General features: G+C 33.0%; 1 protein-coding gene and 1 long non-coding RNA gene across 5 annotated transcripts in view; one reads left to right on the top strand and one right to left on the bottom strand.

Annotated features, from left to right (window-relative positions):
• The window catches only part of LOC136833318 (uncharacterized), a 436,806-nt gene that overhangs the window by 256,150 nt on the left and 164,703 nt on the right, over positions 1-15,953 (top strand). The gene's annotated exons all lie outside the window — the stretch shown is intronic.
• LOC136833317 (moesin-like) lies at positions 1,078-11,406 on the bottom strand. The gene is made up of 8 exons (XM_067095315.1): positions 11,320-11,406; positions 10,508-10,548; positions 8,287-8,364; positions 7,916-8,011; positions 7,144-7,248; positions 4,341-4,441; positions 3,752-3,886; positions 1,078-1,516 (listed from the first exon to the last, which is right to left on the bottom strand). Exons 2-8 carry the CDS (start codon positions 10,523-10,525, stop codon positions 1,321-1,323), a joined length of 729 nt encoding a protein of 242 aa, XP_066951416.1. The 5' UTR covers positions 10,526-10,548; positions 11,320-11,406; the 3' UTR covers positions 1,078-1,320.

Genomic DNA, 15,953 nt, shown 5'->3' with positions numbered 1-15,953 from the left:
TAGAGATTAATCAGCATTGTGGCTTTTATGGCACTTCATTCATTAGCAAACTTTTCTCTGTATTGGGAAGGGGAAAAAAGCACAGAACAGAATTTTTCCGCTATGATAATCTGAAAACTTGAGCAAAACCTTAATGACTTTCTGTTCAGTGTATTAATTGTGTTCAGCGTCAGTAATTGAAAACATTTAATCATCTCGCAGTGAGCGTTAAAACGAGCTAGTTTTCGTTTATTCTCGTTTTACTGTAAAAGAAACCTGCTGAGATGGTTTTGTCTGTCCGTCTGCACTTTTTCTGTCCGCCCTCAGATGTTAAAAACTACTGAGGCTAGAGGGCTGCAAATCATCCACCCTCCAATCATCAAACATACCAAATTGCAGCCCCCTAGCCTCAGTAGTTTTTATTTTATTCAAGGTTAAATTTAGCCATAATCGTGCATCTGGCAACGATATAGGACATGCCACCATCGGGCCGTGGTTAAAGTTTCATGGGCCGCGGCTCACACAGCATTATAACGAGACCACCGAAAGATAGTTCTATTTTCGTTGGCCTCGATTATACGATGTACAAAAACTCGATTCCGCGGTAGGAACTTCGGCGCAGTTTTTACTTGTTATTTTCTTCAAATGGAAAATCGTAGAGGAACAATGGAAAAAGGAATTTTATTCATTTTTACGCCTTTGTAAGTGAGGAAAGCGAGGAACTTGAGTGTGTGCGAGTCTGCCGTGTGTCTGTACACACACACAAATGTAAATTTGCACAATTTATTTATGTATATCATATTTTAATTCCTTATTCACTCAGTGATAGTCCCAACGAACATATCCTGGGTACAATTTAACCATTCACTATATTCTAAACGTGAATAACCCATGATTTACTTCATTATGATACGGCTGGATTATCAAGGTTTATATTATTCTTATTTTAATTAACCTCGCCATGAACGAGTAACTTTGAGGTTTTCAGTAGTTGTTATTCATTTAAAATTTATTCTTCATTTTGTTCAAATATTTCTTTATGTTTTCATCCTGAACATGCTTATGCTTCAGGTCGGAGAGCTTTTGTAAAAAATGCAATTCTTTCTAGACTATATAATTGATTCTGAGATTTAAGGTTACACAGTTTTTTCACAAAATATTTTACATGAATCTGTCCGTTCATAATTAGCGGATTATAGGGTTTCTTTCAGCTGTCGAATAGATCTGGGCAAACATACTGGCATTCGTATCATCTCCTCCCGTAATTCCACGATGCTTGAATGAATTACCAAGGATGGAAAATGACTAACGATATGACGTACGTTGATTTGCAAGCTCTTCTCACGTTTCAAGAGCTTTGTTGTTCCGGGATGAGAAGTCCACGTGCCTTCTGTAGATTCGAAGAATATCTTTAGGGTCTTCTTTCCTCCTTGTGTAGAAGATGAGCGCCTGCGCGTTTCTCTCCCTGAATTTGACGGTCACGGCTTTTCTGGATTTCTGTATCTTGAGGATGGAGAGGTAAGAGATCTCTTTCTTCCTGTTCGTTGAAGAGAAATAAAGGTTTAAGAGGCTGTTGTATAAGTCTAGGAACATCTCTGGACTGGGAAAGAGAAGACGGGAGGAAATGAAGTTTCATAATTCCCAGAAACTTTAGTGAACAGAAAATATAAGGACAGTAATCCTGTAACTGTCAAGACGAGACAAGTCAGACGAAGATGGAAAGGTATTCGATTTTTCAGTGTATTTTTCAGGTAATTATCTACTCCTTTCTACGAAGCTGCTTTGAAAAAAAAGATATGGAAAGTATATATATATGACAATTGCTGGAAATATTATGTAAACCATCAGGAAAATTGCTTCCTTGTTTACTGCATCGTATTGAATGATGAATAAGACCACTAGCTGGTTATAATTACACGAATTTTTTTTAGCATTTCATCCACACTGGCTGATTAATAAGGATTAGTTTGAGAGAAATGCGTAGACAAACAAGTTCCATTATCAGTTCAACAATAACGCAATACTAAAAGAGAAAGGTTATCCAGTCCAGTCACGAGTGAAAATTTTGATAGTTACATTAGTTTTCCGTCTTTCATTTAGATATTTTTACGGTTTTCCAGTTCCTTTTTTAACCGAATAGATTTCTTTTTTAACAAAGTATTGTATAAGATTACAGCTTCTTGAGCGATTTAAACGAAAAGAGAAGCTTATTATCTTCAGAGAGAGGCCTTAATTATTACTACCGAATCGTGTCAGCTCAACAAAAATCATTTTATAAGATTTCACTTTTGCTAATCATTTCGTCATTTGAATTTATTTCCTTCGAAGCGGTTCCACAGCTTTGCCAATTCATTCTCTCCTCTAATCAGAATGGTATACCATTTCCCAATAGATACGTCATGCCCTCGTTAATTCTGAGTCTCATCTAATTAAAAAATTGTTCTCTTATTACAGTGATTCTTAAACTGGGGCGCGCCAGAAGCTTCCAAGAGGGGCGCAAGCAGGGTTGCCAGATGGTGCCTATTATTATTTTTTTATTTGCGATGTTAATTGCAAAATTGCCAAAAACATTATCACTGCTTCCTTATATTTTCTAATTATTATCTCAAAACATGCCAAAAATTCAAAACATAAGTCAATTTTCAATTCAGATCTTGTTTATGAATTGTCCTTTTTGTTATGATAAGATTTTCCCGTTTTCTACGAACATTGTTTATTCCATTGAAATATAGTACAGTGCATATTTATAAAAAAATTAACAGCAATGAAACAAGAATCTTATCATTCATCCATATACTCATATAAGCAATGAAGTATAATAATATACAAATAGAAAACATATGGTTTGTAGTTTATAGTTGGCAAAAATTTCAGGGATGGGTGATGGGATCTATACATAATGCATAGGGGGACGCAAGGCAAAAAAAAAGTATAAGAAACACTGTCTTATTAGATATCATCGTCATCATCAGTATCGCTTCCAACGCCGGATGACAAAAAGTCCTAAAGAGTTATTTTCCTCTGAAATATTTATATAACTTCGCCAATTCATTCTCTCGTCTCAATAGAAAGCTGTTCTCTTTTGATTAGTTAACTCATAGATTTAATCATTTCACTGCCTCCTCTAAACTGCGCCAATTTATTCTCTCGTCAGTATATACAATTATTAGCTTTTTAGTAGATATTTCATAGCTTTGTCAATTCAGCCAGCAGGACAGAAAGATTTTCCATCTGATTACATATTTCATACCTTTGCCAGTTCAGGGCTCGTCTGACTAGAAGAGAGCAATATTTCAGATAATAATAATAATAATAATAATAATAATAATAATAACAATGATAAAGGCTCAAGCAAAATAGAGAGCAAACTCAATTACAAACTAAGGAAATTACAGCAGAAAAGCAGTGCACAAACGAAATGTAGCGTCATATAAAACTCCAACATATAAATTATCAAAATTTCTTAATAATAATAATAATAATAATAATAATAATAATAATAATAATAATAATAATAATAATGATAATGATAATAATAATAATAAAATTATTATTATTATTATTATTAAGAAATTTTGATAATTTATATGTAATGTATTGATAGTTTCTATGCATATATTAAATTCGTATGCAGTAATAATAATAATAATAATAATAATAATAATAATAATAATAATAATAATAGTACTGTATCAAATAATACCTAGTGTTATGCCTTGCTGAAAATTCTACATTCATATCTAATAATAATAATAATAATAATAAGACTTACGAATGTCCCGTGGCAACTAGAATACCCTTCCCGTTAAGCGAAAGCCTGCAGGGCATCCCGTCAGCCCGTTCAACATTGAAGTGGGAATAGCCATACTCGTCCAGGGAGGCGACTACTCTCAGATATTCGTCAATGCTGGAAACAATAATAACGAATGAAATGGAAATAAAAATTGTTTTTTATGTTTAGTGTGATTTTGTTGATGCTATGATGGCATTCCTGCAATGTTCATTTATTTAACTGGGAATTAGTTTGGGCAATATGTAATGTATCGATAGTTTCTATGCATATTTTAAATTCGTATGTGTAATAATAATAATAATAATAATAATAATAATAATAATAATAATAATAATAATAATAATAATAATAAAATAGTACTGTATCAAATAATACCTAGTGCTATGCCTTGCTGAAAATTCTACATTCATATCTAATAATAATAATAATGATAATAATAATAATAATAATAATAATAATAATGATAATAATAATGCTGCATCAATTCATATCTAGTGCTATGCCTTGTTGAAAATTCTACATATGTACAATTTTTATTATGCTTTCCCCCGAAAGTTTACTTACTTACCTCTCGTTCCTTGACAGTTCATCAAGAGTTTTGGCCACATGTTTGGGGCAGACAAGGTCGCCAGTCCTCATGAGGACTTCGGTCTCTCTGTAGATCAGGAACTGGAAATGAAAACACTGTGCAAGGTATGTGGAGAAATTTGCCGTTTATTTTCCTTCATTTACTATAGGTTTAAATTTTGCCTGTAGGAATTCCTGGATACCTACTAGCTTTTTGTCGAAAACCACATATGTACTTGATCAGTTGTGCATCACTATATATATATATATATATATATATATATATATATATATATATATATATATATATATATATATATATATATATATATATATATATATACATACAGTATATACATATATCCATATATATACTGTACATACACATAAAGATATCTATGTCTATATATAAATATATACATACACACATTTACATATATGTGTATATATATATATAAAATATATACATATATATGCATACATACATACATACATACACAATTGCATATTTATGTGTATAACATTCATACAGATAAATAAATATGTATATATATTTATATATAATATATATATTATATATACAGTATATAAATTATATACAGATATGAAAAATATGATTTAGGTTAGGCTAGTACTTTTGCCTTATTGACATCGTCAGACCCGGAATGAAATGTAAACAGATTCATCGAATTTGTATCAGACACGCGTTCTTTCTGAGGAGAGAATCTTGCAAACCTTAGACAAATTGTCTTTAATGGTTAATGAAAAAAAGGCCAATGCTCAAGATCCAACTTTGCCATTTTTTTACTGGTATTTCACGTGTTTTCGAGAAAGATTTACCCCCGGTTACATCGGCTGCCTTTATGTAATTATTGCTATGGCCCCTCTTAATTAAGAACTTTTGAAACTGCTTTTTGCATGTTGTCTGGTTCTCATAGTGTGTATGTATATATGTATATATATATATATATATATATATATATATATATATATATATATATATATATATATATATATATATATTTAAATATATATATATATATATATTTATATATATTAAATAATATATATGTATATATAGATATATATACATATATATGTGTATATATATACATATATATTCATACATATATATTATATACATATATATATGCACACATATAAATATATATGCCTTCAGATGTTTGTCCCAAAATAAAGTAAATTACAATCTGAAAATGGGACAGTGTACTTTGTATTATTGATATTTTCTGGCCTAATTTTGATTACTTTTATTTTTCAAAAACAATTATCTCCTAAATATAACCTTAATATTCGTGAAAGGGAAACAGGTTATGTCATTCGTCGACGCATTTTTCTTTAATTAAACATTAGAGAAGATTTCCTCGGTAATATTCATAAAATTTTCTGTAGCACAGATAGTATGAAATAGTTTATTAGTTATTTCCTCTGTTTTAATGCATCAAACGTCAATGTACGCAGAATTGCATATTTTTAGAGAGCCTTTCAGTTACACAATACAGGTTTCGATTAAAATACCAGTGATTATTTTATATCAAATTTATAGAATGGCCTGAATAAAAATGTATATATTGTAGTTTAATAGTAGGATTTTTGAATGCGAAAAGTTAATTTTTTTTTAGGTTGCCTAACAACCAAAAGGATGCTCTAGCGTAAGTCTTATGGAAGTTCCTAAGTATTTGGTGACGGTAAGAAAAGTTTCAAGGAGAAAATCATTTGTCTTTTAGAATTTCCAAATGGAAGTAAACACCTTGCTCTCAAAACACCAATCATATGTGTATGTGTATGTGTGAATGTGTGTATATATATATATATATATATATATATATATATATATATATATATACATATATATATATATATATATATACATATGTGTGTGTGTTTGTATATAGTATATATATATATATATATATATTTATTGGAAAAAAAAGTATATATATAGTGGTTCATTATATTTGACTTTCCAGACGTTTATTGGAAAAAGTGAATTTTTCATCGAAATAAATCGTTAAAACGTAAGAAATAAGTTCAGGCAAGTCAAGGAGCTGAGATAACAACCAATGACCCAATAAGCCATCAAGTAGCACTTGGCTAAACTTTAAGATAACATAAAAACTAACATTGACGGTTGGACCTTAAGTTTATATCTTCTAAATCATCACATAGCTGACTGAATTTTTATTTTCTGTAAAAGAAAACCATTGTCTGTCCGTCCGCACTTTTTCTGTCCGACCTCAGATCTTCAAAACTCTTGAGGCTAGAGGGCTGCAAATTGGTATGTTGATCATCCACCCTCCAGTCATCAAACATACCAAATTGCGGCCCGCTAGCCTCAGTAGTTTTTATATTATTTAAGGTTAAAGTTAGCCGCAATCGTGCGTCTGGCAATGATATTGGACAGGCCACCACCGGGCCGTGGTTAAAGTTTCATGGACCGCGACTCATACAGCATTATACCGAGACCACCGAAAGACAGATATATTTTCGGTGGCTTTGGTTATGCGCTGCACAGAAAACTCGATTGCTCTTCGGCGCATTTTTACTTGATTTATATGGCGCCTGAAATGGGAGGAAGTAGTTTCAGTAGATATTCTTACAATTTGTAATTAACAGATCCAATTGCACTAAGTTAAACGTTTTCTTGGATTACTAAGTTAACCCAGCAGATTGGATTTTTTCTCATGGAGTCAGCCAGAAGGTATCACGTAGACAGGTAGACACATTACATAATTTTTTATTAAATTAAGCGGCAATCATCGTAACTAAACACATTACTTTACCTTTGCTGTGAAATCTTGAATAGAAAAAGGGTCAGCCGGGAAGACAGACACGTTGAGGAAAAATCGCAATGGACTCTCTCGAGTTTTATTTTTGATCGATAAAACCTGTTGAGAGTAAAAAAAAAATCTTGTAAATTTCGTTCACCTTTTCTGTTTGCATTCGAGATTTTAAATTTCACTACTTTCAATTTAGTTAATCGTTTGATTTAATTTTATAAGTAAACTGAAACGAATGGCTCGCCTTCAGTAAAATCTTTATGGAATAAATCTCAAGCATTTAAAATGAAACTTTAAACAAAAGAGGAATTATGGGAAAGGTTCCCATCTTCAAAGTTAAGAAATTATAAAAGAATAATTATAACAATTTCAGCTTAAATTACACAATAGCATCGTTAACAACATGTCATGGCAAAAACGTTGAAATTCAGATACGCGTAAGACAAACAAATGAATAACGAGAAACTGTTTATGAGAAATCCACCCTGCATTTATCAGAAATAAAATAGGCATTAAAAATATTAAAGGCTTTTCATGGTATTCAAGAAGAGCAAAGAATGATCATATAATTCGAATGTTAACATTTTTTATATATATATTACGAACACTTAAGCGTTAATTCATAAGATGCACTTGTTTTCGTAGATCAGAAAATGGAGAAAGTAGAAATTTGCAGAATATTCTGTAAATTTACAAGATATTTCGTAATTTTCCGTGACTTTTTCTTAAATGGAAAATAAAACAACGAAAAAAAATGCCAGTTGGTTTCTCTTACCTTCTTCTTTAATAAGAGGTCACGGTAATTCCCTTTCTTGTTTTTGTACTGTAATATAAAGTACTGAGTCTCTACAATGCTCAGTGAGGTCATCACCTGAAAAAACAATTCGGCGCTCGGTAAAACATGATACCTGTATGGACCACAAGAACAAATAACAATAAAATAAACAAAGAACTAAAATATAGTTTCGTAAGATTTTCAGTCTCATTCACATAGACTTATTTTTTAACAGATTATTAATAATAGAGAAAATATTTATTGTCCCTATCCCTCAAATTTGCTATACTTCTGAATGCTATGTACATTAAAATCTATTTTTTGATTTTGTAAAGGGATTTTGATTGTCCAAAAAGTTTTATTTTCCTTACGTTATCGAAGAGTTCTTTTCCTGTCGTGTGACTCTCAATAGTCAGGGATACATCTCGTAGTGGAGTCTTGACTATAACCTAAAGACAGAAGTTATACATTATTATTATAATAATAACCCTCTTCGTACGGAACAAGCCCACAGGGGCCATTGACTTGAAATTCAAGCATCCAAAGAATATTGTGTTCATTTGAAAGAAGTTGCAGAAGGTAAAAGGCAATACAGATAGAAGGGATCATTGAAAAGAACAGAAAAAAATAAATTATAGAGAATAGTAAAGGTAACAATCCAGTTTAAAAATACACCACAACGTGATTAGCAAATGGAGCGATGCAGGTTTTTTGTTTTTAATTTTCATTTTCATTTTTTATTTAATGGTATATCTTTCTTTCTTTCTTGAAAGATTCTAGTTTTTTATATAATTTTAGAATGTAGAGTTGGGACTGAATGTGACAAGTAAGCAGATTCGCGAATGTACTGAGATATATTTTTTAGTATTTGTGGAATATATTACACTACACTGCGTGAATTGTATATCACTGTACAGATAAATAAATTTTACACTCCATTCTTAACATGATTTTTTTTATTTCGAAGGTTTCAATTTACCATCTGTATTACAAAGCTTCCTGAGAAGTATAGAATGCATTCAAGTAAAAAAGTCATAGATTTCACACATATACAATAAAAAAATATTTGCAATAAAATTAAAGGAGTTCAAAAGATTATCATCGACCTTTTTTATAATAATGAAAGACTTTCATCGGATTTCATCGCAAAATTAGGAGTCTTATCTATAAATGAAAAGCGTACGAGAATCCTAAAGACAGAAAACTGCTTTGAATGAGTAATGAATTACTTTCCGCCATGATATCCAGCTGTTTTGCAATATTCTCGATAAATATTTTCATGCAGATTCACATTCACACAAACAGACATGCACACTAACGTAGATAGGTACACATTCAAATACACAGACACACACACACATATATACTATATATATATGAATTTTTATCACATCACGGTGACGTTTTATATACAAACATTAAGCTACAAATCACTTGTGTACCAAACCAGTTATCACATATATTTCCCCTTCGGTGATATTCCCGAAGTAGCGCGAATTGGTTATAAAAGGATATTTGTAGCTTAATGTTTGTGTGTTTTTATATATACATATATATGTGTGTGTGCGTGTGTGTAACTGTTTGTGTGTGTGTGCGTTCAAAAACACTCAAATATACGAGCACAAGTATGTTTTGATTGGTATTTGTAAGTAAATATGTATGCATATAAGTATGTATGTGTTCATTTTGGTGGGTACGATTCAGCACTTATTTTTCTTATTGCTTCAGAGGTATTGCAGGATCAAGCAGCGATAAACCTTTATGAAATTTAGTGCTTGGTTAGGAAATGATAAGATAATATGATAACGCAAATATTCTAATCTTTTTTTTCATAATTCGGTTTTGTCTGTTTTATGCACAAGATTGCTTGTATTTCGTTTCGTTCGATCACTCTACTGTGGAATGGTACATATAATCAAAATCTAATTGATTTGTTATGGATTCTGACCTCCTTGCTGTCCAACTTCTCTGACTTAAATTTGCCTCAAATTTACCTTCGTAGTTAAGAGTATAGCCTTTCGGTGGAGCCTGGTGATAGTATAAATGACTTAGATTGCACCACCATCATTATCATCATCATCATTATAATAATAATCCTAAGAAAGGAGTGCCTCTTTATCATCTATTACAAGATGAGATTTCCCATAATCTGTCTATAATAATAAAATCCGAGTGGATCTTTCTTATTAGTCCGGCCCGGGTGGGGGCGGAGTAGGTAGGGGATCGGAAGGGTAGGGGAGACATGACACATCCACCCTCCTCCTGCAAAGCTGTTTGTCCACCATAGGTGGGGGCGAGGTAGGTAGTGGATCGTAAGGGTAGAGGAGACATAACACATCCACCCTCCTCCTGCAAACCAGTTTGTCCGCCACGGGTGAGGACGGTGCAGGTAGGGGATCAGGAGGGTAGGGGAGACATGACTGGCAGTGCCGGGTTCCAGCGCAGCGTAACGCGCGCCATTATGCTCGTCATAACAATGAAAGCTATGTACCCAATACTGACGATATGATCAATATAAAAACTTTGACACCTTACTTTCATTTTGACTTTGGAAAAGGAAAATTATATGAAAACGATTTCTATGAAACTTACCTCGTACTCTCGAGTCATGCTTATGGGTGTTATCAGGAGACCTGTGGGAATAAACGGTAATTATTGACTAGGCCTATGGCATCAATATTCTTCAGGACTTTATGTACAGTTAATAAATGGATGTAAGAGAGAGGGCGCTTTTAATACCATTAATTGTAAGGCACTCCCTTTATATATTGCAGAACAAATGAGAGTAGATGGAAACAATTGTGCAAAAAACTTGATGTTGAAATCCTCATTTATATATATTAAACTGTGTTATACCCCTATCATATTCAATATAAGCTACATCAAAATTCACATTATACCGCGACGACATTAATCCACTTGTTGGTATTTTCTTGAAATTTTCCCCTATTCATAAATACCTTACACACTCTGGTCATAACTCGATTTCAGTAACTGTCCCAAAATCTCACTTGTAACTTCACTAACTTCTTAAAATTTTCCGTGTCTAAACTTTATATTTTGTCTTGTATTTTCTACTCTTAACAATCACTTCGACATGTTTTCAAACTTTAAATAACCTCTAACATTTCTTCAACATCTCTCTTAATCTTTTTTCTAACCACTTTAGCTATATTCGTTTACCTGTCTGTCAGTCTCTCGATATATATATGTATATGTATATGTATATGTATATATATATATATATATATATATATATATATATATATATATATATATATATATATATTATATTTATATATATATGTGTATATATACAATATATATATATACACACACACACACACACACACACACAGTTGCATTCGCATACGTATGCTGACACATACGAGCAAATCCGTTACCTTTAAGGAAGAAAAACTCGCGTCCTATCACGTGGCTAAGATGAAACTGAATGAGTCAGGGAGAGGCTTCTTGCATGAAAGATAGTAAAAATTGAGATAAGACCGATAAGATTACAGAACTATGTAACCTCTTGTTCTGCTGTGAGATCGGTGACTGTAATCTCGGGGCGTCTCTTTATTCCATCAAGTGTTGCAGTGGCTTTCTTAGTAGCCTAGACCATTCACCGGATTTCTGGAGAGCCGAGACTCTTCAGAAAGGTTTTTTTGTTTTATCTGTTTATTCAAGGATTATATCAAAGCATTTCATTCCGGCATTGTAATCTGTATTTGTTTAAACAGCGCTGAAATATTAATTAAATTGTGTAATAAGAACAGTAGATGGAAGCAAATTTATGTATAAATGCTCCAGTGGTTTAGAGCTAAAATATTTCATTCGGGATGTGACCAAGAGAAATAGAAATTCTTTAGCTGTCGATGTTCGCAGCGACTAATAATTAAAGATTAATAGTTACGGTTAAAGATTTAGTCACGATTTTAGTTTTCTGTAAAAGAAAACTACTGTGCCGGCTTTTTCTGTCCGCCTCCAGATCTTAAAAACTACTGACGCTAGAGAGCTCCAAATTGGTATGTTGATCATCCACCCTCCAATCATCAAACACCACATTGCAGCCTTCTGGCCTCAGTAGTTTTTATTTGATTTAAGGTTAAAGTTAGCCATAATCCTGCTTCTGGCAACGATATAGGATAGGCCACAACGGGCCGTGGTTAAAGTTTCATGTGCCGCGGCTCATACAGCATTATACCGAAACCACCGAAAAATACATCTGTTTTCGGTGGCCTTGATTATACGCTGTAGCGGCTGTACAGAAACCTCGAATGCGCCGAAGGAATTTCTGAGCATTTTTTTTTACTTGTCCCTATAGTAAATGAGCGAGTATTCAAAAGCAGAGTGAAATCAAACAAGTTAAACTAATCAAACACTACTTCCAAAAGTAAACATTCAGCATATAAATTTACGTATATATTGTTATCCCGAGAAACATTATACCTGATCTAACCAAGCAACTCCCCATATTAGTTTTATAGATAACATTTCAGTTTCCTTTTATTGATCTTATTTCTGTATAACGATCAAACTTTTCTATAAAAATAATTGTTAATCATGAAGTAATGGCATATCGTAGGACACATATCATCCCAGCAAATGCTGGCCACTGTTTACTGAAAAGTAACACAAGCAGAGAGTGAAATTCAGTAAGGCAGGTCTATTTTCAATGAATATAAATGTGGTTAATATAATGTATTCTTATTTATTATTTTTCTTATCCGTATGTATATATATATATGTGTGTGTGTGTGTGTGAGCGTGATTGTGTAGAACATTAATATATATATATATATATATATATATATATATATATATATATATATATATATATATATAAAATGTGTGTATATATTCGCACACGAGCATATATATACATATATATAATATATACATTTATATGTGCATTTACTTATAATGTGTATATATATTTGTGCATGTGTATGTATAACTGTATATGTGTATAAATGCATGTGAATGTATGCACTGCACCGTAAGGATTTAAAACATGATTGCATGATCACATGTATATATGTGTATATACACACACGCACATATATACATATATAATAGTATATACATTTATATGTGCATGTACTTATAATGTGTATATATATATGTGTGTGTGTGTGTATGTATGTATGTATAACTGCATATGTGTATAAATGCATGCGAATGTACGCATTGCACCCCAAGGATTTAAATCATGAATTGCATGATCACAGTCTGGCGTAATACACCGAATTGCACGTTTGGCAACAAAAATCAATATCAATACTTTAATCGCCTGAAATATCCGATATGACGCAGGAAAGGCTGATTATATCTAGTTTAATCTAATTTTAGATATAACTGGTTACCTCACATGAAGTAATGGAGATTACGACCGGACCTGTAATTGATTTCATGGTGGTTTGAGCGATTCTGAAATTTCATTAATAACTAAGATACTATTGCGGGATTATTCGTTACTTTAAGAAATCTATAAGCCAAAAGATTAAAAATTCAAGGTATTGTCGGCATTTTAAGCGATGGTAATGGCCACTAGGTGTAAAGTAATATCAATTTCCAATGTAAAATCATAATTGCATCAATAAAAAATCCCCTTTTTTTTTAGGGTCATTATTCACAAAAATGAGAGTCATAAAGTCCTTTTTAACCAACGATAATCAATTTTCATTGTTATATAATTTAAAAGAAATGTATTACCGGAATTAATTTCCAAATGTCTTGATATTCCTCACCCCTTTGTTATGTACCATCTGTCAGACAAAAATAATAATCAAATTAATTTTCCTTCTCTCTCTGTCACACACACACACACACACACACACACACACACACACACACACGCACGCACACGCGAACATCCACACACAGCCATTGCATAACACGAGCAATTGACAAGAAACATACACATGCATAAACAATAACCTCATTTCAAGTGATGTGCCTAATCTATAACTAAAAATACCCAGAAGTAATCTCCTTTAATAACACTGAAGAAAATCCTCGAGAACTCCGACTGTACTCTCACCCAAATCACTCTTTAGACACAGGAACGCAAACACAGCGCGGCGAATGAACCCGGGCCACAGTTTAATTAACGCACAAAAGTAAATGGAAACTTAATGAGAAATGTAACAGAGGAAGGATGAAGCTAAGTCTGAATTTGTCATGCATGCTGCTTATGCCTCAGGCCTCTCTCTCTCTCTCTCTCTCTCTCTCTCTCTCTCTCTCTCTCTCTCTCTCTCTCAGCAAAGAATCAAGTTGACTGACAAGCGATATTTGCATGTAGATTATCCTCTCAGCTTATATTGAAAATAAAAATGGCTAGAAGCGTTTGCGATGTACCAAGTAAATAAAAGCAAATAAAATGTCCAGAGGAGAGAAGGCATTGCCGTGAAGCATTTAGGAAGACACTAATTACTAATTTAATTAGTGTTATTACGTCATCCAATTTGAAGAGGCATATTGACGCAAACCGGGAATTTGCCACTGGTAGCGCTAAACGATTACACTTTCTCTCTCTCTCTCTCTCTCTCTCTCTCTCTCTCTCTCTCTCTCTCTCTCGTTAATAATTAAGCTTATTTTATAACGCGAAGTTATATAGTTTTTTGACATATGATTTATTTCAAGTAAATGACTAAGTAGACTTGGTGTGTTATTGATTTTTGTTTTATAAGGTAATACAAACTTTTTAGAGTACGACCAAAAAAAAATATATATATATAATTATATATACAGTATATACTTAGTGGTAAAACATATATATATATATATATATTCAGTGGAGGCGTTTGTGGAATACTGAATAGTGGGTTCATCCAGATTAAATATGACCGTGGCAGTGACTTTTATTTTGTTTGTGACTGGTGGCACCTCTCCCGCAACACTTAGGTGTTTAGAGCCAGTATGTATAAAGACATCTAACATATGTATATATATATATATATATATATATATATATATATATATATATATATATATATATATATATGTGTGTGTGTGTGTGTGTGTGTGTGTGTGTGTATCCTACGCTATAGGAAGTCACGCCAACCAAACTAATTTACGCTGTAACAGTAGATCTTCAATGCTGAGTAGGTAGAAGGCTCAGTAGAAGTGGCCTCTCCTCGGGAGATGGCACTCCAGATCAGTCCAAAGTCCCCCCTTCCCGTAACTTGAAGGAGGACCTTTCCATTATCTACATATTACCAGGTCTCCTTCAGCAACCCTCTTCATCTCACCTCCCTTTCTTGCTCCCCTGTGCTACAGTCCTGTTCTCTCTGTCTCGCCCTTCGCGTGATAAGCACCAAGATTTCCTTGCCTGTCATTAGGGAGAAAGAAGAACCCTCTTTTAGGGGTAGTGATATGAAGGAGGGGAGGTGGAAACGGCAAAGGGGAGACAGAACGGGGAGAGGAAGGGTTGACTGTGTCTGTGTCAGTCAGCAGAATTTTTATGCGGTCATTAACTTTAAAAAGATACGTCAAATTTTATATGCTCATTGTGGGAACGGAGAGAGAGAGAGAGAGAGAGAGGGAAGAATAATTCTCGCCGATGAAATATAAATCCTGTTTTGTTTGAGTGTGAATTCAAATGTCAAGCCACAAATACCCCATTAGTATCTAATTCATTTTACCTTGTGAATACACTGCAGCCAAAGAGAATTATATACGATAGTTGAGTGCATAAGCTCATTGTTTCCCATGTAATAACCCTAAAAGACGGGCTCAAACCTCTATCACGGATATACTAAGTTGAAAGGAATTCACATAATTTTTAACAACGTTCCGTTTGTCATTTCTAATATCTCTTACTGGAAATGAAAACATTCGCCTTCTTTATTGGTAATCATCAGGAGTTATGGGTATCGATTTTACACACGAGAGATGAGGGAAGATTTATATCCCATTTCTGCGCTATAAAAAAGTGTCTGCTCACCTTATGGATGACTGACGCGTTGACACACTTGGAGCCATCGCCTGATGAAGTTTTCGACAGTTATTGGGATTGCCGTAAAGGAAAAAT

This window comes from Macrobrachium rosenbergii, chromosome 51 (genome assembly GCF_040412425.1).
Source record: "Macrobrachium rosenbergii isolate ZJJX-2024 chromosome 51, ASM4041242v1, whole genome shotgun sequence".
NCBI classification, from domain to species: Eukaryota; Metazoa; Arthropoda; class Malacostraca; order Decapoda; family Palaemonidae; genus Macrobrachium; species Macrobrachium rosenbergii.
Note: the sequence above shows the minus strand (reverse complement) of the source record. Positions and strands in the feature narration are given on the sequence as shown.

Coding starts and splice junctions, on each gene's coding strand:
- LOC136833317 (XM_067095315.1), bottom strand. Junction 7,249..7,915: donor ACCTCTTATTAAAGAAGAAG/GTAAGAGAAACC, acceptor TACTCTCAACAG/GTTTTATCGATCAAAAATAA. Junction 4,442..7,143: donor TTCAAGATTTCACAGCAAAG/GTAAAGTAATGT, acceptor TTTCATTTCCAG/TTCCTGATCTACAGAGAGAC.